We start from the raw sequence: 27,449 nt of genomic DNA on the forward strand, positions 1-27,449 counted from the left end.
ACCAATGCTACACAAATTCCTCCAAAAGATACCTGTCATTTTTGAGGCCAATATTATAATGATACCAAATTCTGACAAAGATAGTACAAGAAAAAAAAATCCTACAGATCAGTATTACTCAAATATAAAAATTCTTGGGGTGCCTGGGTGGCTCAGTGGTTAAGTGTCACTCTACGTTTTGGCTCAGGTCACGAGGTCATGGGATCAAGCCCCGCATTGGGCTCTGTGCTGACACCAAGCAGCCTGCTTGAGATTTTCTCTCTCTCCCTCTCCCTCTGCCCATCCCCTGTTCATGAGCTCTTTCTCTCAAAATAAATAAATAAACACTTACAAAGTATATAAAAATTCTTAACATTTTAGCAAACTGAATTCAGGAACATGTAAAAGGCATAATATATCATAGTGCAGTGCTATTTCTCTCAGGAATGCAAAGTTTGTTAAGAATTTAAAACAGTAATTACTATAATTCCCAGAGTAACAATCAAGATATTCTCAACAAATGTGGAAAAAACACTCCATATAATCCAAAATCCATTTTTTTTAACGTTTATTTATTTTTGAGACAGAGAGAGACAGAGCATGAATGGGGGAGGGTCAGAGAGAGGGAGACACAGAATCCGAAACAGGCTCCAGGCTCTGAGCTGTCAGCCCAGAGCCCGACGCAGGGCTCGAACTCACGGACCGCGAGATCATGACCTGAGCTGAGGTCGGCCGCCTAACCGACTGAGCCACCCAGGCGCCCCCCAAAATCCATTTTTGATAAATACTCTCAACATATTTGGAATAGAAGGGAATGTCATCAATCTAACAGATCACATCAATGAAACTTATAGCTAACATCATACTTAATGGTGAAACACTGACTGTTTACCCAACATCAAGGACAAGGCAAAGCTATCCACTCTATTTCTATTAAAAACTGTACCAGAAATCATAACCAATTCATTAAGAGGAATGAAATCCAGATTGGAAAGGAAAAAGTTACTCTCATTATTCATGGATGACATACTATCCAAATAGAAAATCCTCCAGCATGTACAAAAAAAGCTACCACAGCTAGTGAGTTTACCAAGGTGCAGGATACAAGATCAATATACAAAAATGTATTGTAGTCTTATGCAAGATATGAACACCCAGAGATTGAAATAAAATTATAATACCATTAAAAATTATGAAAGAGAAACTAAAGATGTGTAAAATGTGTTCACTGAAAACTATAACACATTACTTAAAGAAATTAAAGAACTAAAGAGAGAGATATGCTATATTCATGGATCAGAAGACCCTACTTTGTTAAGGTATCAATTCTCCTTAAAATGATCTATAAATTCAACACAATCAAAATCTGAGAAAAAAATTGTAGAAACGGATATACTGGTTTAAAAATTTTCAATTTATATGTAAACTGCCTAGGATTTATAAAACAATTTGGAAACAAATAACAAGATTGGAGGGCTTACAACACTATCTGATAGGAGGATTTATTTTAAAGGAACGGTAATCAAGATGGTACAGCATTGGTGTAAAGATTTTGAAAAATCAGTAGACCAGAACAGAGTTCAGAAATTGATTCTCACACACATGGTCAATTGACTTTAACAGAGACAACAAGAGAATTCAATGGGGGAAGATAATCTTTTCAACAAATGGTGGTACCAAAACTGGATAGCTTTATGCAAAAAAAAAAAAAAAAAAAAAAAAAAAAATCACTTTCAACCCTCACTTCACACCTTATACAAAATGAAGTCACAATGGGTCACAGCTCTAGATGAATGGTTGAACATACAAGTCAGCTTATGTACTATTTCTTGAGACTATTAACTGGCAGTCAAACTTCATTTGTAAGTAATACAGAAAGATTCTACGGTGGGGAAAAAACTGTAAAAAGTATATTCTATTCCTTTCTTAAGGATTTATAACTTGCAATAATTTATTAAAAACTGAGAAATCTAACAACAAAGAAGTCCAATTTTGTTTAACCCAATAATACATAAATATATTGGACTATGGAGCTCTGTTTTTACACATTTATTAATATCCTATTAAGCACAGTTTGAGAAACCACGATCTTGTTGAAAATTTTTGCTTTACATATTAGGAACTAATGTCCAGAATAAGTAACTCTTTTGACCAAGTATGCTTGTCTAATGGGAGAAGTCTCCAGGCTTAAGTCCTTTGTTCTTTGTATTTTACAACAGATTACCATTTTCAATTGATTTGCCCTAGAGGTTTCATAACCAAGTGTTGCTTCTATTTCTCTGCTTCTACTCTCCCTGGGCCATCATTATCATAACTTTTATCATTCAATAGTATTATGATGTTTTTCAAGAGACTGAACACTCCTTTTTTCCAGATAATATGGACTGATCATTTTTGTTTTGCTTACCTAATTCTAGTGACCAGAAAATTGTAAAATCTCAATAAATGCTGCATAAATGAAAGAACTAAGAGAAAAAAGGATTCCATGTGAACAGCACAGAAAGAAGAGTTTAAGCCCAAAGAAGACTACAAAATTTCAAATTGGGAAGAAAGATACTAAAAGTGATCTAAGAGAGTAAGGTAAGGTTAGTGGGAAATCAAGAATAATATTTACAGAGCAAGAGCTCAGAAAACTATAAACTCAACGAGATGTAACGGTATCACCGATGCAGAGAAAATATTTGGTAAAGAACAGTTGATATCTTCTTGCTAATCACCAAATAATTTACATTAAACACCGAGAAGAGAGTCTATCTACTTCATGCAAAAAGTAGCACAATGACTGTGATATAAAACCACGTTAAAATAATTACTTCATTTGGTAGTATAAAGGATTAAGCATCAGTTCAATACACTGAAGCAAAGCACTCTAAGTTTGTTATTGTCGAAATAAAAATGTTATTAGAATATATGACAAAAGTATATCACAAAAGGAACTAACATTAATTGATCACGCTAAGCTTTTGATATAAATAAGCTCACTGAGGTCTCATTAACCATCCTGTGAAGTAGATATCCTTTCAAACAAATTTGAGGAACTGAAGAATCTACATTCTGTCAAATCTAGGTTGCCCAATTTTCCCCCCCAATCATCTCTAAATAGCAAGATGTATAATGCAATAAACCTTTCCAATCATTTCAATTTTGTGAACAATTTACTTATAAGAACCTCTTGTTGGTCATTTAAAACCTGCAACAAGTTCCTCATCTTGTTCAAGACATACTCCAGGAATTCAAAACTGCTGCCTAAGGAGCATCTGGGACTTGTAAAATTCCTACATGGTTTTGTATCAGAATGGATGCATAATTTTTTGTAAGACTGGATGTAAAAAGAGGAACTCTTATAGACTACTTAATAAATTCCAGATATTATGATTTATAAAATTTCCTGTATTTAATTTTCATGCACTTGTTACAAGATAAATCTCTTTGCAGATGAGAAATCCGAGGCTCAGAAATGAAGTATCTTATCTTTTCCAAGGTCAAATATAGTGGTGAAACCAGGAAGCAAATTTACCTAATTTATTCTGTGGCTTATATATTTTTTTTAAGTATAAAATGTAAATAATATTTCTATAAGAAATAATGACAGTATAATCATCTTACAACTTCTAGAGTATCTTTCATTAAAGTCCTGGACAAGGAGAAATAACAACTGTTTTGGGGTCTCTTTTATACTTTGCCAACTTGATATGGTAGAAAGGGACAGTAATATAGAGTCATGTTTAATATCTGGTAATTTATCCACCTTCTCTGAACTTCAATCTCCTCACTTCTGAAATGGACAGGATTTAAAATGCCTTCTTGAAAAGCTGATATAAAACTTAAAATAGGGAACATGTGAAAGGTTTTAAACAATGTTGTCATAAATGTTAGTTATGATTATTGCTATTAATAAAAATAGGCTGGGGTGCCTGGCTGGCTCAGTTGGTGGAGAGCACGACTCTTGATCTCAAGGTACTGAGCCCAAGCCCACAGCCATTTGGGTGTGGACTCAAGAAAAAATTTTTTTAAGATAGGCTAAGTAGACCTAGAAAGGTATTCAGCCAGAATCTATCCTCCATCCTGTTCTTACGAATAAGAAATATGTAAGTCTATAAAAAAAATAATTTTAAAAAGCTGCCAGAAGTAAAACCTCAACAATTTTACAAAAAGGGACATAAGAGATATTCAAAGATTAATGTTTTGACTTTTACTAAAGACTAAACAACGAGAAGATTAAAAAAAAAAGAGAGAATTGTAAAGGATCGGTCCTGATAAAGATGCAATTTCATAAGCATGCAAAGTTAAGTGAAACTTACAGTGAGGTAAGAAACTGACAAAGGCTGGTTCCAAAGCTATGTGACAGCATCTGAATGGACACTGTCCCTGGAAGAATGGCTAAATTGAAAGAAAAACAAAAACAAAAACAAAAACCCAGAAGATCTGCCTAGCTTGAAATGGAAAAATAGACAACCTAATAGCTGTGTGATTTCTTTCATTTTAAATATCTGCTAGCAAGAGATTTAAAGGAGCTTATATCATCCTAACCCAATTTTTTCCTTATCTAAGAACTAAGATTACAAGTTATAGGCAGGTTTGTATGTTTTGAATACAAAGAGTAACCAACAACACTTTCCCTCATGGGTTTATTTAAACCTAACTTTAAATTACACCCTTTTCTTACCCATAGTTTTTCTTCACATTCAGAACATTCAGAAGGAGCAGTTACATAACAAAACAGAGATTAATGGGAACATAGATGCAATATATAGAAAACACTTACTTTAATTCTCTGTCCCTCCTGTCTTGCTTTGCTATTTAACTGCTTCATCTCCTGTTTTGTACCTGAGATCAAGAGGCATAAAATACTATTTCAAAATTTGTGTGTCCTTTCTAATTATTGCATTTGAACTCGCAGAAGCTATAAAACCTACACCATTTTTCCCTTCAAAAATAAAAACATTAGCAAACCGTAAATAATCTAGAGAAAATATCTACTCTAAACAAGAAAAAGTAACACTAAACTTTATTACCCATCAAAGCTGTCAAAGGAGGACAATGAGTAAAAAGTATTTTATTCACACAGCTACATCTATTCCACTTATAAGGGAAACTATTTATCAAAATCAAACAATCTGGTAGTTGTAGAACACAACCACAGCTAACTTGTCAAAGCCTGAACAAAACACATGGAGTTTAATTCAGGAGTCATCATCCTGCGGGGTGAGTTAATCTGTATGATTTTCAATCTTCCTCAGTCACCAAATGTGTCAGTTTTTTTTCTCCTTTGAGACATCTCTCCATTTTCAATTATTTTGTGATCTTGACCCTATCATCCTACTCTAAGTTTAATTTCACTGCAAATAGGTCTGTGTAATAACATCTTACCCGATCATCCTAGTACTCTTCACTCTTTCACTTTGGATCCATTCCTCATACCACAATATACTGATCTTTATAAAACCCGTTGTGTCATTCCCTGCATAAAAATTTATTTTTAATTGGCCCTCTACTCCCCAAAGGATACACTACATTTCTTGAACAGAAAAGTTAGCTGCCTTATCACACTATTTACCTATGATTCCAAGATCATTTATTCTTTACTGAATTTTGTAATTTTGAGGTTTCTACACTTGTGGTCCCATCATTCCACATTTCTGGAAAGTTGTCTTCCTTCTAATCTTATTCATACAAATACTGTCTGTCCTATAATATCCTACTCAAACACCTCCCCTTTACTCTTTCCTGATGACCCAAAGTAATCTTTCCATCTCCTGTAATCCCACAGTAATCAGTGAAATTAACTTGATAATTATCTATTTGCTGCCTAATCCTTCTTCACTGCTGCCTGAAAAGAGTTAAAGTTTCATAATTAACTCTTCAGATAAATATGACCTGTATTTCTAACCATAGCTCCTGAACTCTAAGATGAACTAACAGACTATTCATTTTTAATGATGCATAAACTAAATGCATTCACAAATCTCAGCATCTTAAAAATGGGGACCAGAGTAAGAACAAGTTTCTTAAGAGCAGAGAGGCAACATCATTATCCTTATTCACAAGGGTAGCTCTCATGCCACTGTGCTCTACTGGGAGAAGAAAACTACAGGTTCTCTCCACCCCTAGATATTCCCAAGGCCTCTACTGTCAAATGTAAATGAACTATACCTTAGGCTCTCCCAGAACTCCAGCCAGTATAACCCTTCCTAGGGTAAGAATGACCTCTGTGAATTATATATAGATAGCACATGAGGGGAACTGAGGGTCTTATCTCCAACTTGTTATCCATCAAACCATATAGCGGCTGTTTGCCAAGCTCGTCCACATGAATGAAAAGATAATGAATACCTGCTAAGAAGAGAGCACTAAGCAAAATTAAAGATCTCTTTAGCTGCATCAGGTGGGAATGGCCCAGGAGTAGCTAGACCGGTATCATTAAACTCATCCGGATAACCTTATGGACTCATTTTAGTTTCCACAGAATCTGCAAGCTGTATGTCTATTTCAGTTGAATTTTTACTTTTTTTTGTTTCCCTTATCCAAAGTACCCAATCTATGGCTTTGAGTATGAGTCTTCGAAGACTAGAGCAACTCCTTAAAAGGCTACAGCAACTCTCGTATTCATTTTCTACCTGACCTGGATCATCAGGCTGCCATCCATGTGTATTCCTGACAAATCGTCTGAGAAATGACCACTGCTGGTGTTTTTTTAATAAAATGAACCTTCATTCTACCTCATTATAACAGGTACAGATGTCAGAGTATGTATTAAAATGAAAGATCTCAAAACATACTATTTATTTCTTAATTAGAAGTCTGAAATTATTTTGTGCTGAATCATAAACAGCTGCTAAACCTAGTATTTTAAAGCCAACTCATTACCACATAACTGGTTTTCCCTTTCTCCATGAATAGGCCTAAGTCCGGAACTTTACCAAGGTAGTTATTATTAGTACCACCTCCCTCTATCAATGGGCAAAGGAAAAAGGAAAAAGAAAAAAAGTTTGAGGCAAAGAGAAATAATTTGCCCAGAGTCACACAACTAGGAAGAAGAAGCACCAGAAATAGAACCCACACAACTTGATTTCAATGTTCAAGCACTTAAATTCTATGCTAGTCTACCTCACAATATACTATGCTGGCTAGCAAACTTTCTTTTTTGTTCTATCATGTCCCGTGTCTTCTTTTGAAATATCAATTACAGATCCTCTTTTCACGTTTCTCCTCTTTTCTCCCCTTCATTCGGTATATGGCAAAAAATTTAAGACAGTTAGTTCTTTTTTGACTTGGGAAACGCTAAGGTAAAGGAGTTAAAAGGTAACTGTATAATATTTGGTATATCTGAGTTCTAGGCCAGAGTCTATCATTAACCAGGCAAACTGTCTAGCCAAATCTTGTGTGTATTTTGAATCAACAGCACATATCTCAACCTGGCCAAATCTCAAACTCTCTCAGTTTCCTCATCTATGAAATAAAAGGAATAGATATAAATAGCTAGCACACTTTCTAGTTTTGAAATTCTAGGATGCTGCAAAATGGGAAGGAAAGGAAGAGCAATACAGACACAACTGTTTCACTCTGCAAACCATATTTATAAAGAGAAGGGAAAACCACGGTAGAAATTTAGCAATTGGGAAAAATAAGCACTCAAACTCTATGCAATTGAATATTGCTTCTCTCCCCCCAAATTACTACCAAAATAGATTATACAGTACCTGAAAAATGCACAAAATTAAAATGCCAACTGCTGGTCACTGCTGGTACTTATAAACATAATTACTATTAGCGGTTACCTACCACTGATCTCTTTTACTTTTTTTTTCATTTACTTATTTATTAATTTACATCTAAGATAGTTAGCATATTGCTATAATGGCTTCAGGAGTAGATTCAGGGATTCATCCCCTATGTAGCACACCCAGTGCTCATCCCAACAAGTGTCTTCCCTAATGCCCCTTACTCATTTAGCCCATCCCCCTTCCCACAACGCCTCCAGCAACCCTCAGTTTGTTCTCTGTACTTAAGAGTCTCTTCTGTTTTGTCCTCCTCCTTGTTTTTGTATTATTTTTGCTTCCCTTCCCTTATATTCATGTGTTTTGTATCTTAAATTCCTCATATGAGTGAAGGCATCTGATATTTGTCTTTCTCTGACTGGCTAATTTTGCTTAACATAATACCTCCTAGTTCCATCCATGTAGTTGCAAACGGCAAGATTTCATTCTTTTTGATTGTCAAGTAATACTCCATTGTATGTGTGTGTGTGTGTGTGTGTGTGTGTGTGTGTGTATACATATATATACACACATATATATACATACACACATCTCCTTTATCCATTCATCTGTCAATGGACATCTGGGCTCTTTCCATACTTTGCCTATTGTTGATAGCACTGCTATAAAACATTGGGGTGCATGTGCATCTTTGAAACAGCACAACTGTATCCTTTGGATAAATACTTAGTAGTGAAATTGCTGGGTTGTAAGGTAGTTCTATTTTTAATTTTTGGGGGAATCTCCATACTGTTTTCCAGAGTGCCTGCACCAGCTTGCATTCCCACCAGCAGTGCAAAGGATGATATCTTTTACTTTTTAAACTGAGGAATCAAAAACTCTGTTTTTTAGGAAATACTGTCAACAAGAAGACTTCTCCCCTTTCCTGTGAGCCCTGTCATAACTCCAGGGTGCAAACCCCAATTATACCTCAGTACTTAAAGCTTGGCCTAAGTTGGGTAACAGAGCTACAAGGGCAGGAAAACCAAGATGACAGGGGCCCCTTGGAATTTTCATCAACTAAAATGATCACACAACATTTTAGAAATGGAATTTGTACATCAGGAAATATGACCATGAAAATGAACATGAAATATTAGATATTTGGAGATAATAATGATGATAATTATAGTAGTAGCAGCTCTCATTTATTGAATAAATAAATGAAATGAAATACTTCATAGCTTTTATCAGGTTTCATCTTTACTCAAACCCTACAAGGTATGTGTAAAATTATCATAATTTTAGAGATGAGAACTCTGAGGCTCAAAATGACTTGGTAACTTATCCAAGGTCACAGAATACAATTCTCCAGAGTCGGTGATCTTAAATGCTTTACTAAGTAGTATCATCAATCAGGATAATACTTTGTAAGCATAGGAGAGAGGAGGCCTATTTACCATTAATACCACCACCATCGACTTTTAGATTCACCACCATAAATCAACTTTGATTCTTTTCTCCTCGATCTCCAAACACAATTAATCTAGTAAATCTAAGAATTCTTCCCCAATCTTCCCCAAGTATTCAGCAAATACTGATAGAAATCCATGATGTAAAAAGCATTATACCGGACAGAGTAAAACTTTTATATCTAAGTTTGTCACAAGACTTCTCCTTTCCCAAAGAAAGAAACAGATAACTGAAGGGGAAAGGAAATTGATTTTATGTGTTTTACAAATCTAAAGGAAGTATATTAAGCATGACAGAATCAGCAAGTAATTCTTATTCATTACACTTAGAATGCAGCACATCTGCAAATGTATTCATTCATTTAAATTATTACATATAGATCTAGTTAATAAATTCTGATATACATAGTATTAAACTCAACACTTACATAGCAGTCACTATGTACCAGACACTGATCTAACCACTTTATATAGATTTATCTAATTTAACCATAGTTTTACATACATTTAATCCTTATGACAGCCTTATAAAGTAATTATCCCCAATTCACCAACGAGTAAACTGAGGTAAAGCGAATTTAAGTAAGTTGTCCAGAATCATACAGGTAGTAAGTGGCAGAGCTGGAATTCATATCCAGGTACTCTGGCTCCAGGGTCTGTGTTCTTGACCACTGCCTTCTAAAGAAGGGGGGGGGGGGGGAATCTAAAACTAGAATAAATCATTAACATGGTGGTAAATAACAAAAATCATGGTATTCTCTGGCTTTTATCCCTGCTGCAATGTCAAATACAGATAACATTTGTTTGTAGGAAAGGATAAAAACTAAGGGAGGGCGGGGAAAAAACTCATTAACTATACCTCTTGCCCAGATCTAAACTATTTGAGATCTTAATCACTCCTTTCAATCTCTGGTGCCTTAACCTCTATCACCACTTTTCACATATTTCTAAAAATGAAAGTGTTATTCACATCATGATGATGCTTTTATCTGTTCAGTTGTGTGTTATGTTCTGCAGAGGTGAACAGTAGGTCAACAACGCAGAAACCAGGACTAACAAAAGTGAAGAGGTTTGAAGTACATGCCACAAATGCTCTTACTTCCCTATGAGTGTCTCAGACATGTGTCATCTCCACATTTCCTAAGAATACTGACCATGTCTACCATTTCTTCTACAACCACTAATAGGTACATGCATTTATTTTTGTCTCTACCTAATAAAAATACTCTATTGAATGATGTGCTATGGCAGGTTCTGATAACCATAAACTTGGTAAATCACCTATATACTGTGAAGCTACTTTTCTTGTGGGTTTGGGAAAAATGGGCAGACAGGAGCTCTGCTGGCTTTTCCTACTTCAGAAAGAACATGTATAAGACTAAGTACACTTTTGAGAAGTTTGTGGCCTCTTAACCATACAACTCTGGTAGAGCTCACTTAGGCATCAAGGTTACTAGAGCAAAATGCCATCTTCGTTAGATTTAAAGTAAGTACCTATAAGGCAAAAAGTGTACAAAGCAAATATTCCCCTTAAAAAGGTATTAAATAGATACTAAGTTCAACCTATGTGATTTTGTGTAGCCCATCTTGTACGGTAAAATGCATAGTTATGATACATGAGTAGAGAACTATTAACAGAGTTCATGTACCAAATATGTTTTTACAGTAATGCAAAACATGATTATTTCTCCCTTATAGTTTTAGTGGAGGCATGGAGGATGGAGAACTCAGCTCAATCCAACTAAACTATAAGCATATGCTTTATGACTCCACCAAACCACTCATTCTGCAGTTTTTACATACTTTTTATTGTAGCCTACTATGTTTCAAGCTTTACAAAAAGTAAAATAAATTTTTTTCCTATCAGTATTGTAAAATCAAATTATTTTTTAAATGATACAACCTGCTGTGATGGAAATGTATTATTTATACAATATGGCAAAGTCTAAATACATTTCACTAGCAGAATTTCTACAAAATACTTGCAAATTTCATTAAAGTTTAAATTGACTTGTTAATGATTTTACAAAGTATCAAAATTGGTTTTTAGCCAATATCAGTATTTACTTCTGAATTTAAAAAAACTCAACAGACTATGATACTCAGTGGAATAAAGTATTTTGGTAAACTGAGACTCTTATTAACAAAATTATATCTATGTTTATGATTATGAAAAAAATAGTCAACTTGGTAGATGGGGTTTAATGATAAAACCCAAAAAGTTCATAAACTTCCTATTAAAAGTGTATTGAAGACAGCTTCTAAGATAACCATAAATGTCTTTCCTTGGTGAAAAGATTTCAGGAGAGAATTAAATTGTTCAAAATTATAAATAAAACATAACTTAACTAGATAAACCATTTTAGGTTCAAAATCATGACCAGGATAGAAGAAGCAAAGTTAGTGGAAGAATGGATTTCAATGAGAACAAAATAAAGGGTATATATATATACACACTTATATATATAGTATATATAGATACATATATGCTATCTATATAACATATATATTTATATATACTATATATATATATGGTTGCATGGTAGATTGGGAATATTTAAATATTAATCTTGGGTTTTTAAACAGAAAACTAATTTACTATAAAATCAATTTAACTTTGCAATGCACACAATATACATTCAACATAGCGTAGCAAATAGCAAAAAGAAAAGTAAGAGTAACTTTGAAGTCCATCTCTAGAGGCAAACTTAATTTCACGATCATGAAATACGTAAAACTTTGGATGTACTATTATGTTCTCTTCTCCTAGAATCTTATTTAGTACTCAAGTACAACAAAATTGAAAGTCTAAAAGGAAAGTACACATAAGGTACAAAGGCACCATTTAATACATTTTAAGAAATAAGTTATCACACAGTAACTCAAGCCTTTGAAAGAAAATAATCCAATAAATAGTATTTTGTTCTCCACTATATAAAATCCATACTTCACAATCTAAACAGGAAACCTACCTTTCCTACTCACAATGGTATTTAAAGAATCAAAAACTTCTAAAGGTAGAAGAATATTTGGACAATCAGTTTAACTAGCCGCAAGGTTAAAATAAGGTGCCCAAGGATTACACAGGAGAGAGGATAGTAAATCCAAGTCTTGTGATACCCACAACAGTACTCTTTACACTACAACCCAGCTTTCTCATCACAGATTCCAAAAGGGAAACACTAAAACCATGTTTAATTGTCTCTTTAATAATTATTCATAATTCTCCATGACTATCCTATTTTTCCCAAAGTATTTAAAATAAATTAAACATAGGCTACAGCCAAATATAATAGCAAACCACATATTTTAACTCAACATTAAAAAAAAATTTTGTTAATGTTTATGTATTTTTGAGAGACAGAGAGAGACACAGCATGAGCAAGGGAGGGGCAGAGAGGGAAACAGATTCCGAGGCAGGCTCCAGACTCTGAGCTGTCAGCACAGAGCCTGACACAGGGCTCAAACCCATGGACCAAGAGATCATGACCTGAGCTGAAATCCGATGCTTAGCTGACTGAGCTACCCAGGCACCCCTAATTCAGCATTTTTTAATGCAAAATGACATAACCCATATGGAGATTACGGACTCCAATCACATACTGTTTCCTTCCACTTATGCCAATATGCTTCTAGGGTTAAATATCCATAAATTTTATGCTTGTCTATCTTCTAATGGTTAATTCTAAGAGAAGTAAATAGTTCATTATTTATTCAAACTATGACATTTTGGAAAAGGTAGCTCTTAACCTCAGCAATTTACTGCAGAGTCTGGAAACACAGAATTTAATTTTACTGCCAGCTCTTTGGTCTAATTTTTAATCTTTCAGTCTCATTATTTTAAAGTTTTGGGGGATTTTTTTGTTTACTGCTAAAAAGAGGCTCTAATCTTATGACCTCACTATGTGTAGAATGTTAGCTTGGTCCTATTTTCTCTTAACTGCCAACCGAGAAATGTCATCTGTTATGTGTGTTTTGATATGCTTCCAGGAGACAGAGCTATAGAGTCCCAGATATAAACAGCTGATGACTACTGGAACAAGAATGGGAGAGGGAAGACTGGAAACTGATACTCTGAAAGTCAGTGCCATCTCTCAAAGGTAATACATGAAGAAAACAATACACAAAGAAAAATTTATGTATGGAGAATAGTTAGGCATTCTAAACTCTTCCAACTCTAGTAAAGAGTATTATAGGTAATCCAGGTGTAGAAATATTTCCTTCATTGTAAGAGATAAAATAAACTCCCCAAATATGACAATAAATGGAAAAAAATAAGTCTACCATGAAGGTACTGTGTATTCTATGATACTCCCATGTAAATACGTAATCTTCATTTCTCTTAACAGAGTTCATATACAAAAAAACTTATTTATTCTGCCAAAGTACTTCATAGTTTTAATCAAGGGTGATGAACAAACTTACTCTAGATGAGTCATAAGAGGGGCTTGGTTGACCACTTGTTCCCCAAGATGTCGTACCTCCTCGTTCATCCATACCTAAGAAGAGAAGAAAGTGAAAGATTTAAATCCAGAAGGATAGTATGATGGATTTTTTTAAAATATAGTATAGCAGAGAATAAAATTCAGCAAGTAGTATTTGCATTTGCATGGAACTAGCTGTGTATCAATTCTTGTCTCAGAAACCTGAAGAGCATAAGTTACCTTGAGGGTCTTTGTCACTGCTCCGTACAGTGCCCAATATACAATGGAGAATTTCAGAACCAAAATGTGTCTCTGGAGACTTTAAAATAGGGCATAATCTAGATTTCCCATTTCTGTCCGTACCCACTGCTACTTCTAAGAGTAAATGAAACTCTATAGTCCTGCCTACATGAAAGTATGGAGAATTTAGTTCTTATGGATAAGTCTTAAAAAAATCAAGCAAGTTGAACTGTTCAAGTTAATAAAACTGGTTTCTAACATAGCACTAATGAGATATTCTTAACTGAATATATCAAACTAAATCAAACTATACCAAATCATATCATATCTTTATTAGTTATATCGAAACTAATAAAAAATGTGACAACTCATGCTTATTTTGGAGAGAGACAGAGACAGCGCATGTGCATGTGTGCAGGGGAGGGGCAGAGAGGATCTGAGGTGGGCTCTGTGCTGACAGCAGTCAACCTTATGTGGTGCTTGAACTCTTGAGATCACGACCTGAGCCGAAAGTGGGACGCTTAATGGACTGAGCCACCCAGGTGCCCCTAAAATCTGATTCTAAATGAGTAGGTCTACACTTATGAAAATTGCAAAGGAAAACTCAAAGTGAAAAAAGATAAGTAACCATTAACAAAAAATCAGTTCATTGTGCTCCTTAATGTGCCTTCTGAAGCTCTGGTTCCATTATTTTACCTTCCAATCAATCCCTAGAAAAAGCTGAAAGAGCGGGAGACCTCTCAATCCAGATATCTCTCCCTTTTCTGTTCTGAGGACCAGTCTTTTTTATCCTTGACTCCTAACAGCTTATGCTTTCCCAACCCTTGCCAAGTTTTCTATGATGAAATAAACACAAATAGTTGCCTTTTTTACATTCTTGCATGAGAAAACTCCTGATGCTACAAAGACAACATTCTGCTAAGTTTAGAACTTTTTCTTAAAAACAATTTTTTTCAAAATCCTCTGTGATTTAGAGGAGAACGTGATCTGTAATAAGTTAAATACCACAAATTTTCCAGTAACCAGCCAGGATTCCCAAGCCACTTCACATGGACAGAATTGCCAGCTGAAGGGACAGAACTGCCAATTGTCCACAGGTGACAAAAGCAGGCAAGGAGGAGTGAGTTTCCGAAGCAGAGTATACTAATTACTAATTCAGCTGGTAGGACCCTAATTTATTCTTTTTATGAATCTGTACTTCCTGTATTAAGTGACTGATGTATAATTTTAAAAGTTTTTTTTTTTTTTTAATTTTTTTTTCAACGTTTTTTATTTATTTTTGGGACAGAGAGAGACAGAGCATGAATGGGGGAGGGGCAGAGAGAGAGGGAGACACAGAATCGGAAACAGGCTCCAGGCTCCAAGCCATCAGCCCAGAGCCTGACGCAGGGCTGGAACTCACGGACCGCGAGATCGTGACCTGGCTGAAGTCGGACGCTTAACTGACTGCGCCACCCAGGCGCCCCTATAATTTTAAAAGTTTTTAAAAACACTATAGAGAAAAGATGGACACCTACTACAGAAAACACTCAAGGCATAATTTCAAGAGAACCAGATACCTTGAAAACACAGAGATCACGAATAAAAATACACAGTGTTTTGTTCATGCTTGGATAATTCTTACTAAAACTCTAGATTTAAAAAAGATTCTACAAGTTGGGGTAATAGCATGTAAAAACACACTTCGTTACCATCTCTCCAGTATCACCAATTATCTGTAGGCTATATTCCAAGCATTTTCTTTGTAATCAACACTGCAGAACAGAAGCCAGAATTCCTTTGAGGCCCAATCCAAGACAAAAGCTATTATTAACACACAAAATAAAATACTACTTATGAAATTGCTAATAATTTTATGAAAAGTTTTTTTTTTAAATCATACTTTTCATTTGCAACTATGTCTTTTTAACATTTTTTTATACTATACAGCCAAAGTGAAATACAAAGTCAAATTGGCTATTGAAAGCAGAGTCTCAAATATTTGTACACCCATATTCTATTCCATTATTTACAATAGCCAGAAGGTGGAAGCAACTCAAGTATCCACTGACAGATGAAGGGATAAACAAAATGTGACCTATACATACAATGGAATATTATTCAGCCTTAAAGATGGAGGGAACTCCTACACATGCTACAAAATGGATGAACCTGAGGACATATGTTAAGTGAAATAAACTAGTCACAAAAAGGACAAATACTGTACAATTCCATTTACATCAGGTGTAAATTCATGGAGACAAAAAGTAGAATGGTGGGGTTGAGAAGAAGAGGGGAATCATACTTACAGTGATAGTTAAGAGCATAGAATAGAAACTTATTTTGATGACCCTATCTTAATGAAAATGATCAGACTATAGTTTATTCTTTTTATGACTCTGAATCATCTTACATCAAATGAGTAATAAATATGAGGCCTATGTGTTATTTACATATCTCTGTAAAAGAGAATGCAAAAAGGTGAATGCCTATTACAGAAAACATCTCAGACAAAATTTTTTAAAGATATAAAATTATGTGAAAACACATACTCAATTTGCATCAAGTGACACTACTTCCACAGCATAAAAGAAGAGTAAAGATTAATTAAATGAGATGGTAATTAAGTAAGCCAACAGCTAAACAGTATGACATACCAAGGACAGTGGACATGGCAGGGGGCTCAAAGGATGCTATAGAATAACAAGGATCTGGCTAGGTTTTAAACTCAGAGCTCTTTAGTTTTATTGTTAACATAACCAGACTCTGAGTAGAAGGTCGTGGCTGGCACTGACAAAGGCAAGAGTCATCTTTCAGCATCAATGACTCCTTTCTGCTGAAGACAATGGCTGTACAAACAGACATATGACAGGAATAATAAATTTTCCAAAGCCTCAGACATAAGACCAAGGTAAGCAGAGAAAAAGAAATTACACACAGAAAATAAACTTAATATAAAACTGTACAAACTGATCAAAATTTATACAAATTGATCAAAATCAAATTTATCAACAAGAAAATAAAGTATAGTTGCAATACAGTGATTGGGAGAAAAACGTTTCTATTAAGATACGTCTGAACCACCATTGCCATATATTTTCTTTCCTTCCCATTTCTAGTCTATGCATCCCAATTTAACAATTTTAGAGAAGCTAGTTCCTTGATTGATAGATTAAAATGGTGGATATAAGAGAAAGTTTAACAATCACTAAGTAGCAGAAACTCTTGGGAGTCTTGCTTAACTTTCTAATAAACTATTCTATTTCTATTCAACAAGATTAAAAGGGTTAATCAATATTTTAATATAGAGACTAAAGGACTCTTTTCTTTTTTAATCTTTATATACAGATTCTCTTAAGTCCCTGCTTTTTTATATGGAACCAATTAAAGTCCAATATATATTTTGATTCCATAGGTCATATTTTAAAAGGTATACATATTATTTTTTAATATCTTCCAGTAAAGAACATTATATTTTTTAAGCTTGTACCAAAAAATAATGGCTTGTAAATTCAGTGAAACAATTTGCTACTTTCTCATTTAATAGGAAAAGTAACTAAAAACAAATCATAAGTCACTACATACACAGGCAATTTTTTAAGAGGCTAGGACCCTGGAGAAGGAATTAGAGGTAAAAAAAAAAAATGAGTTTTTGAGATGTCAGAGAGCAAAATTCTTCAAGGAGCAAGTAAACTTCTTGGTAAAGTTTAACATATGACATTACTCTTTTCTATGAAGAACTCAGATATTGGTCTACACCTGCTTCCTCTCTCCTGCTACCATCTTTAGTTTTTGACCAAAAGTGCTCTCTCAAGTTAACCATAAACTATGCTTACAACTTCATCTTATCTCTTCTTTCATTCTCCTAGCACAGAGTCTTATAGATTTCTCTAGGTTTTTAACCACCAGGGAAAAATTGAAAACAGATTGGGAGGGGGAATTATTTTTCTACACCCTCAACATCTATTCCGCTCCCCACGCCCTCCACCATATGGGTCCAAAACAGTACAGAGTTTGTGTACATAAAGCATACTCATGGTTTGGTGAGGCTCAGCGAAGACCTCCCTGCCTGGAGGTAAAAGGGGTGAATGAGGAAAAAAGCTGCTGAGCAGTTCCATATTTTCCTACTTGCCACTATTACCAATAACCTGCTGCCTGAGACTAAGACTAGGGTAAAGTGACACACAGGTCTAGAATTGGGAAAATATTTCTAGTAGTAGGTAGAGAGTCTACTGAGGAGAGAAGGAATAAAAAGAAGAAGGGGGACAATACTAAGAATGGAGTGAAGATGAGTAAGGGTATCTCTGCAGTAAAGCTGGTAAGAAAAAAAAAAACCACTACAGCCACTTGCTTAGTATCTATCCTTATGAAAAAGGGCCATATATAAAGTTGGAAGGAAGAGCACAGGAGACTGTATCTTTCTCTCTCTCTCTCTCTCTCTCTCTCTCTCTCTCACACACACACACACACACACACACACACACACACACTGCTCTAGGAGCAGTGAAATCAAGTTTTCTTATCTTAGCAAGTAAAATGTACTTCAAAAATATCAAATCCCAACCCTGTTATAAATAAGGGAAAGATAATATAGATTGCAGGATTGCCATCTGCTATAAGGTGATTCAATAAATGATTTGATGAAAGAAATCTGATTGGAGAGGACTATGTCAAATAACCAAAGCTATGAATGTATCTCTTCAATAGTTTCACTCAATTTTATTTGTGGAGTAATGACACTTGTTTAGATAACACTCCAAGGTTGCCATCAATTGTAAAACAGAACACAAGTAAAACTCATCACCATTTCTACTGTATGATTTTAGATTCTCATGAAATAAATCTACCAATGTGTTTTTCTCGAAATTCTTTGTGAAATAGGATCAATTAGAATACAATAGCACACCTTTGCTGTTATACTAAACATCAACAAAAACAAAATGGAAAAGCTATGATAATATTAAAATTGTAAGTGTATTTAAGAGAATTTAAGACACAGTGCCTCATATGAAGTATGTAACAATGATTATAGAGATTTGTTAAAGTTATGAAATATTAGGGTTCTGTACCTAGAGCAGTCAAAAGAAACAATTTAATTCTTTTTAAAAGTAGGTAAGAAAATAAAAACAGTAAGAAGAGCAAAAGGAATCACAGGTCACCTTTTAAAGTTCAATCACAATTTCCATTTGGTATTATTAAGAACAAAGATTTACAAGTAGGGATATTCTAGTGCCAAAATACACTACAGTAAGGTAGTAAATACATGACTAATTCCAAGAAAATGAATGATTTTGAAAATAACGTTCAAACACAGTTATTTTGCTATGTTATTAACCACATCATTCTAAATAAATACCCTGTAAAGATACAATTCAGCAGGACATTCCAGTAATTTAAACAGAGTAGAGGATCCAAAGAAAATGGCAAGTCTACCTATTTACAAACAATAGATACAGCCTGATGGCCAGAGATTGAAACGAAATTCCAGAGGGCAAGCAGGTATGTTGTACTACCTTGGGAGCTATCTGGTGACCTGGTATTTTGTTTCTCTTGCTATCTGAAAGTAGAACATTCTTATAAAATGTCCTACAAAAAGACTTTTGTAAGTTGAAATGGCAAAAAGTAAACAAGCAATTACCATTTGTAAAAGCAAATATCCTCTTCCAATTTCTTTCAATTACCAAAAACAGGTACAAACAGGTACCAAAAACAGGTCTTTGGTAAAAGCAAAGTGGCATAAAGTGAACATTTGGAGAGTGGGGGAAACCTGTACTCCTCTTCTCCAATACAAATACCAAAGCCCTATATCTAAACAGCATTGTCAGTTGTTTTCCTCCATAGAGGCACTTAGGCAGTCAACTCTTAAAAACAGCCTTGATTGTCTCTCTCAGACTCTGGAGGACTCTCAGCAAAAGGTCTCTCAATAGTACAATCCCATTAGATTGACATTACACATTTCCAAAGTCTGTAACTCACTATATTTAACATGATCATTTCAGTTCAAGCCATCAACCATCTCTGACATATATTACCGTAAGAGTCTCCTAAAGGGTCCCTATTCTTCTTTTCCTTCTACAGTCTATTCTTTACACAGCAACTAGAATGACCCATTAGAAACAAATCATGTCACTCCTATGCTCAAAATCTACCATAGTCTTCCTTCTCTTGGATCAATCTGTTTCAACAACATGGCCCCTGCTTTTGCTTGGTGTGTTTGAGCAAAAGCAAGGGGCCATATTGGGATCTTTCCATTTGCCCTTTCCTCTTCATAAAATGCTCCCACCCAGATATCTGAATGATCTCTTAATTTCCTTCAGGTCTCTGTTCAAATGTCATCTTATAGGCAGAGGTTTACTGTCTTTTTCCAACAGATTGAAAAATCCATCAAAATAAGGATGTAGTTTGTTTTGTTCAGTTTTAACCATTTGGTAACTAGAACATGCCTGACACAAGTAGGTATTAATAAATATTTACGGAAGAATGAATGTATAGAGTGGAAATAATAAAATCAGTTTAATAAAAGTGAGGCTATACCAGGTTCCCTATTTGTTAGCTTATCATTCCTTTTAGACAGTAATCAAAACCAGTCTTCTAAATAACTATATTTTTTTTAAAACTCTGTGAGAAGTAGTTAGATTGCAAATGACTCTATAAACCAGATGACTACTCCGAAAGAGCAAAAATTACTAACAACTTTTAAAAAAATTAAATCCTCACTAGGCTTGGTAGCTAAACAAACTACAGACCTTAAATATCACAACTGTGAAATAACCTCATCACATGTCCTAAGAAAAATCACTTTGTATTCATTACAGTACAGCCTATAACACATTGCTATAAAAGGAATTTTAAATAAAACATGTTCCAAAAAGATTCATATATTCAGCATGATGTTGGGATATTTACAAATGTAGTTAGAAATGTAATGATTCTCTTTAACTTGGTAACATTCTTCTTTCCTATTTCCTTAACTAGTCACTCTTCATATTAATTTCTACCTCATCAATTTTCCAACTATCACATTTTTTCTTTTTACATACACAATACCCTGGGGTTCACGTACTGTGTATTGCTTGTTCTTCTATTATGTTCCCATTTCAATCCACAGTTAACACTGCCAGCACACTTAACTTGCCATAAACACAAGTTGGGTCATATCCATTCACTACACAAATGTGATCCTCTCTCTGCTGCTTCAGGTTTAACATTCACACACCTGAGGGTGGCATTCTTCAAGGTGGCCTCAATCTGCCTTTTCAGCTTCAGTACTTACTATATCCCTTCAAAAACTCAAGGTCCCCCAACCTCATCAGGACATTAATCACTCCCCAAACATGTCAAATTCATCTTCTACCCCTATTGTTCCCTAGCCCTAGAATATCCACCTTCATCTAACCCTTAACCTATTAAATTTCTAATTCTGATTCATCCTAAGATCAAATGTCCCCTCCTGAGAAGTGTTCTCCAGCAACTAAGCCTAAATTAATCACACTTCTTTAGAAGTTAATTTGTACTTATTCTGTCTTAAACACTGATGGTTGTTTTCATTTACATTCTACCAATAAAACTTTATAATAGGGAGCATCTCTTGTTCATCTCTATGTTTTTCTGGTACCTAGCAGAAGTGTGGTATTCTGCATTCAAATGTTTACTGAATGATTCAGAACATATAAAATTAGGACATTCATATAACTGTCTGTCATAATAATTCAATAACTAAGGATGGGTTAAAAACAAGAGGCCCAAAATAGAAAAATTATGCCTAGCAACTCAAAAAATAATAATTACTTTTTAAACAAAGTATTATTTTTAAAAGCAGATGACAAAATGTGTTGCAGAAACCCCAAAAGTGACCTAGTAAGCTCAGCTTCCAGTACAATGCAGTAAGCTCTGATAGACAGGCTTCTATAAATTCTGGGGGGAAATACAAATATAAAACAACTACTTACAAGCTCTAGAAAGTGAACAAAATCAGGCTGATTTTGGATGAGAACATAAACTTGGAAGAAAAGACCAGAATGAATAACTATCTTTCTTTAACAGATTTTCGGGATCAGAACAAGTGAATTTCCCATTCTTAAAGCTTTATCCTACACATAAGCAGTAGCCACAGCACGCAAGAACTAAAGTTCCAATAAAAAACATCTTTTAGGGGCACCTAGGTGGCCCAGTCAGATGAGCATCCTACTCTTGATTTCGGCTCAGGTCATAGTCTCACAGTTGTGAGATCAAGCCTGTTTTGGGCTCTGTCCTGGGCACGTAGCCTGCTTGGGATCCTCTCTCTCTCCACTCTCTCTGCCCTTCCTCCCTCACTCTCTCTTCACCTAGCTCTCAAATAAACATTAAAAAAAATCTTTCTAGCTAGAAGAATGGTACAGAGCCTGGAAAGCAACAGTCATCACAAAGTAATGACAGAATTCCCAAGAGGAGAGATGCAAAAAAGAAGAGTCCCAAATTTTTGGTATATTTCTACCCAAGTCTTGGCTGAGTCCTGCAGCACATTCACAGGGGAGGCCCAAGGCAGTCTGCAGCTGAGACTAAAACAATCAAATCAAGACTTGAGCAGATGCCAAACTCAGGCAACAGAGAGTTTTCACTTTAAGTCTAATCCAATTAATGGCTCACTTAAACAAAGAAATCAAAACTCTTTGGAGGAACATGAAAGAAAACAAAATTTCCACAAATACATTCTTAATACCCATAATAGAATCCCAAATTCCTTGATAATGAAATGTGATCCAATCTCAAAGGAAAAGATAATCAAAAGAACAACCTCAAGATGGCCTAGAGAATGAGATTTTCAAATAAGGATATGAAAGCAGATATTGTAAGTGTGCTTAATGAGATAAAGGACCTACGTTCGTAATGAAGGAAAAAATGGAAAATTTCACAGGGAAAAGAAAACAAAAAAAAAAAGCACACATAAACCTTAGAAATAAAAATTAAAATATCAAAAATCTTACAAAAAACAAATTTCCTGATAAATGAATAGATAGATAGATAGGTAGATAGACAGACAGACAGACAGACAGACATTGTTTTGAAAGTTCTTTAGGTATCAGCTCTCAGGATTGGGGCTCAAAAATTGCTTGTTCATGTTTATTGTTGTTATAACTTTTGAAGATACCTCTTCTTTCAAATGTGAACATTTTTGGGAGACAGCCAAAGCATAAGAGACTCTTAAAAACTGAGAACAAACTGAGGGTTGATGGGGGATGGGAGGGAGAGGAGTGTAGGTGATGGGTATTGAAGAGGGCATCTTTTGGGCTGAGCACTGGGTGTTGTATGGAAACCAATTTGACAATAAATTTCATATATTAAAAAAAATAATTAAGGGGGCGCCTGGGTGGCTCAGTCGGTTAAGTGGCCGACTTCGGCTCAGGTCATGATCTCGCAGTCCGTGAGTTTGAGCCCCACGTCGGGCTCTGTGCTGACAGCTCAGAGACTGGAGCCTGTTTCAGATTCTGTCTCCCTCTCTCTGACCCTCCCCCCTTCATGCTCTGTCTCTCTCTGTCTCAAAAATAAATAAACGTTAAAAAAATATAATTAAGAAAATAAATAAATAAATAAATAAATAACCCACGCACAAAAGAAAACAAAAAACAAAAAACAAATTTCCTGGATGGGCTTAAGGGAAGAACAGTGATGACAGATGAAAGAGAGTAAATTTGATGACCACTCAATAGAAATAATTCAATTTGATAAAAAGAGAAAAACTACTAAAATAAAAATAAACAGGACCTTAGAGACCTAAGGGAAGACATTAAAAAGTCTAACAGAGGCATAATGATATAACAAAGAGAACAGAGTAGGAAAAACATATTAAAAATATTAAAAAAATATTTAAAAATATAAAAGCAATAATGGTAAAAAATTCCACAAACGTGGTAAGAGACATAAACTTACCAATTATAGACACTCAGTGAACCTAAATAGGATAAATATGAAAAAAAAAAAAATATGTAGGCACCTAACAGTCAAACCTCTGACAACTAAAAATAAATACAGAGAAAAAGTTGAAAGTGGTAAGAAAAAGAGACATATTACATAACAGAGAAGCAGCAAATACTTAAGTAGAAGCTCCAGCAAGTTATCCAGAATATCTAACTAAGATTAAGGAAAGTGGCTACACTAAACAACAGATTTTCAATGTAGATGAAACACCCTTCTGTTGGAGAAAGATGACATCTAGGATTTTCATAGCTGGAGAGGAGAAGTCAATGCCTAGCTTCAAAGCTTCTCAAAGCTTCAAAGGAGAGGCTGACTCTTCTGTTAGGGGCTAATACAACTGGTGACTTTTAGCTGAAGCCAATGCTCATTTGCCATTATTAAAATCCTAGGACCCTTAAGAATCATGCTAAAAATACTCTGCTGGTGCTTTACAAATGAAACAACAAAGCCTGGATGATAGCACATCTGTTTACTACATGGTTTACTGAATATTTTGAACCCACTGTTCAGACCTACTGCTCAGGAAACAAACAAGAAAAAAAGATTCCTTTTAAAACATTACCACTCATTGACAGTGCACCTCATCCAAGAGCTTTGATGGAGATGTACAATGAGATTAACGGTGTTTTCATGTCTGCTTGCCACCGCTTCTGTTCTGCAGCCATGGATCAAGGAGTAATTTCAACTTCCAAGTCTTAGTATTGAGAAAATACATTTCATAAGGCTAGAGCTGTCATAGACAGAAACTCCTCTGACGGATCTGTGCAAAGTCAGTTAAAAAACTTCTGGGAAGGATTCACCATTTAGATGCCATTGAGAACATTCACAATTCACATGAAGAGGTCAAAATATCAACATGAACAGGAGTTTGGAAGAAGTTAATTCTAACCCTTGTGAATGACTTTGAGGGGTTCAAGATTTCAATGGAGGAGGTAACTGCAGATGTAGAAATAGTAAGAGAAACAGAATTAGAAGAGGAGCCTGAAGATGGGACTGAAATGCTGTTATTTCATGATAAAATTTTAACGGATGAGGAGCTGCTTCCTATGCATTAGCAAAGAAAGTGATTTCTTGAGATGGAATCTACTTCTGGTGAAGATGCTGTGCAGATTGTTGACATGACAACAAAGGATTTAGAAAATAAAAAAAAATGTAGTTGACAAAGTAGTAGCAGAGTTTGAAAAGACTGACTCCAATGTTTAAAGTTCTGCTTTGGCTACAATGCTATCAAACAGCATCAGATGCCACAAAGAAATTGTTTGTGAAAGAAAAAGGCAATTGATGCAGCAAACTTCACTGTCATTTTATTTGAAGAAATTGCCCCAACCTTCGGCAACCACCATGCTGTTTGGTCTGCAGCATCAAGACCGAAGCAAGAACCTCTACCAGTGAAAAGATTACAACTTGCTGAAAGCTCTGATGACGGTTAGCATTTTTTAGCAATAAAGCATTTTTAAATTAAGATGTATACATTGGTTTTTTTTTAGACATAATGCTACTGCACACTTAACAGACTATAGTATAAATGTAACTTTTATTTGTACTGGAAAAGCAAAAAATTTATTTGACTCACTTTACTGCAATATTCACTTTATACCCACACTATCTCTGAGGTATGCCTGCATAACATCTCTCATAGGACTTAGAATGTATTTAGAAGTAATAGATATGAGAGGTACCTGGTGGCTCAGTCAGTTAAGTGACCAACTCTTGGTTTCAGCTCAGGTCATGATCTCACAGTTTGTAGGATCAAGCCCTGTGAGAGGCTCCATGCTGACAGTGCATAAATCCCACTTGCTTGGGATTCTCTTTCTCCACCCCCTGCCCATGCTTGCTCTCTCTCTCTCAAAAATAAATTAACTTAAAAAATAAAAGAGATACACATGAAAAATACAGCATAAAGGAAGGCAGGGGTAGGGTTAAACAGACTTGTGAGGTCACAAGATTTCTGCATCTTATGTGAACTGGTACCAATATTAACTCTAAATAGACTGTGAGAAGTTAATGATATATATTAACATCCTTAGAGAAGCTACCAAAAAGGCCCAAGGAGATACATCACTAAAAAGCTAACTAATAAATTAAAAGGGAGTCCTGAGAAATAGTCATATCCAAAAGAAAGAACAAAAGTACAGTCCAAAAAAAACAGAGAAAAACAGAAAAAAACTAAATTAGTAGCACTAAATCCAACCATACAATGAAACTTTCCATTTTTGTCTAGGGAGGAAGACAGAGAAGCAATCAAATAGATACTACTCCTTTCAATGAGAACACACCTCATTGCTCTGTGCACTCATCAAGTTCACGGTACCAGTCTTTGTGAATGAGACAATTATATTTGGGTTTGGTGGTGGGGAAAGGAAGATGAAAACATTACAATTGTACATTAAACAAAAAACATACAGTAGCATACCAATGTAAAAACTGCATACATAGGTTTTTAGTTTGTTTGTTTGTTTTTATAGTACCCATTAGGATCATAAGCCAGTACCAATAAAACAGCTTCTGCATAACTATCAAGTACATTATAGTGGATTTTTGCTGATTACCTAACACAATTTGCTATTTAAAAACAGCTGTGTGAGCAATTACTATTCTTAACTTAATTCCACAAACAATTCTATTCATTTCCTGTAATGAGGCCTGTGTACTCCCTGCGTTCAAGTCTTAGACCATTAATTCCTGCAATGGAAACACACTCTGCCTCTCAGAAAAACTCCATAAAAATTTTTCCTTCATGTTTTCCCTATTATTTAAAAATCTCTTACTCAGATGCTCTTTAAATTACCACTCATTTCTTTCTAGACTCACAAAACAAAAATTTACATTGACCACCTTCACTCCTTACAATTCATTCACTGACTCACTAATGAATCTCTTGCTAGTATCTAGTCTCTTCCTAGACCCAGCCCCAAATCTGAATGTTAGGCATTGAGAAGGCTCTCAGTAAATATTTGTTTTTAAGATAAAACTGAACTTTTTCAGATCATCAAAGGTTATCCTGAAATGAAATAACAAAGGCCCCCTGCTGGTCTTCATTTCTCAGCTCTGTATCAGAGGTCAGCAAACCTCTACTGTGAATGACCACAGAGTAAATATTTGAGGCTTTGTGAACCATACACTCTCCTTACCAACTATTCAAACCTACTATGTAGCACAAAAGCAGCCATATATAAAATGTAAACAAATAAAAAGTGGTTGTATTCCAATAAAACTTTATTTACAAAAATAGGTGACAGACCGTGGACCATATTTTGCCTACCTCTGCTCTATGGCATCCAGTCCTGTTAACCACGTTGCCTCTCGAGGCAACATTAACTTTTGGGCCTCTATTTCTGCATATTATCACTTCCTCTTTTATATGAAAATTAAAAGTATCTGCTCTTCATCCCATGTTCTTCTCATTTTATGCTCGACCCTTGGACAACTCATGCAATTTTGTGATTTTAACGGTCTCCATCAAATGATATTTCCACATTCCAAAGATTAAGCTCTGTTCTGTATTTTGGGTCTAAAATCATCAAATTCTTGCTGGAAGCTTTCATTTGGTTTTCCTGCCATTACCTAAAAGCCATCACATATCTAATACCAAACTCTTTGTATGCCCTTCATCTCTTCCTCATATGCTTCTGGGTCCTAATTATTAGTATTTCTAATACTGCAGGTAAAACTATAATAATTTTGGTCAATTAGACTTGTAAAATGGT

The 27,449-nt window shown here is 35.0% G+C and overlaps 1 protein-coding gene and 2 long non-coding RNA genes across 13 annotated transcripts in view; 2 read left to right on the forward strand and 1 right to left on the reverse strand.

Moving 5' to 3' along the window:
- TCF12 (transcription factor 12) overlaps positions 1-27,449 on the reverse strand; it is a 376,270-nt gene that overhangs the window by 204,708 nt on the left and 144,113 nt on the right. For 10 of the 11 annotated variants that reach the window (XM_042941923.1, XM_042941925.1, XM_042941924.1 and 7 more), the window contains one exon: positions 13,574-13,647. In XM_042941923.1, the coding sequence (XP_042797857.1) occupies positions 13,574-13,647 (74 nt within the window). Of the gene's footprint in view, positions 1-4,744; positions 4,807-13,573; positions 13,648-27,449 lie in introns of those variants that run through there. The other variant, XM_042941930.1, reaches the window with a different exon arrangement.
- LOC122221996 lies at positions 1,710-6,776 on the forward strand. The gene is made up of 3 exons (XR_006203570.1): positions 1,710-1,841; positions 2,397-2,559; positions 6,510-6,776. It is a non-coding gene; the product is annotated as an uncharacterized LOC122221996 (long non-coding RNA).
- LOC122221995 overlaps positions 12,916-27,449 on the forward strand; it is a 33,061-nt gene continuing 18,527 nt past the window's right edge. Inside the window, exon 1 of the long non-coding RNA XR_006203569.1 lies at positions 12,916-13,248. This is a non-coding gene — a long non-coding RNA (uncharacterized LOC122221995). The remainder of the gene's footprint in view (positions 13,249-27,449) is intronic.

Source organism: Panthera leo, chromosome B3 (assembly GCF_018350215.1).
Source record: "Panthera leo isolate Ple1 chromosome B3, P.leo_Ple1_pat1.1, whole genome shotgun sequence".
Taxonomy (NCBI): Eukaryota; Metazoa; Chordata; class Mammalia; order Carnivora; family Felidae; genus Panthera; species Panthera leo.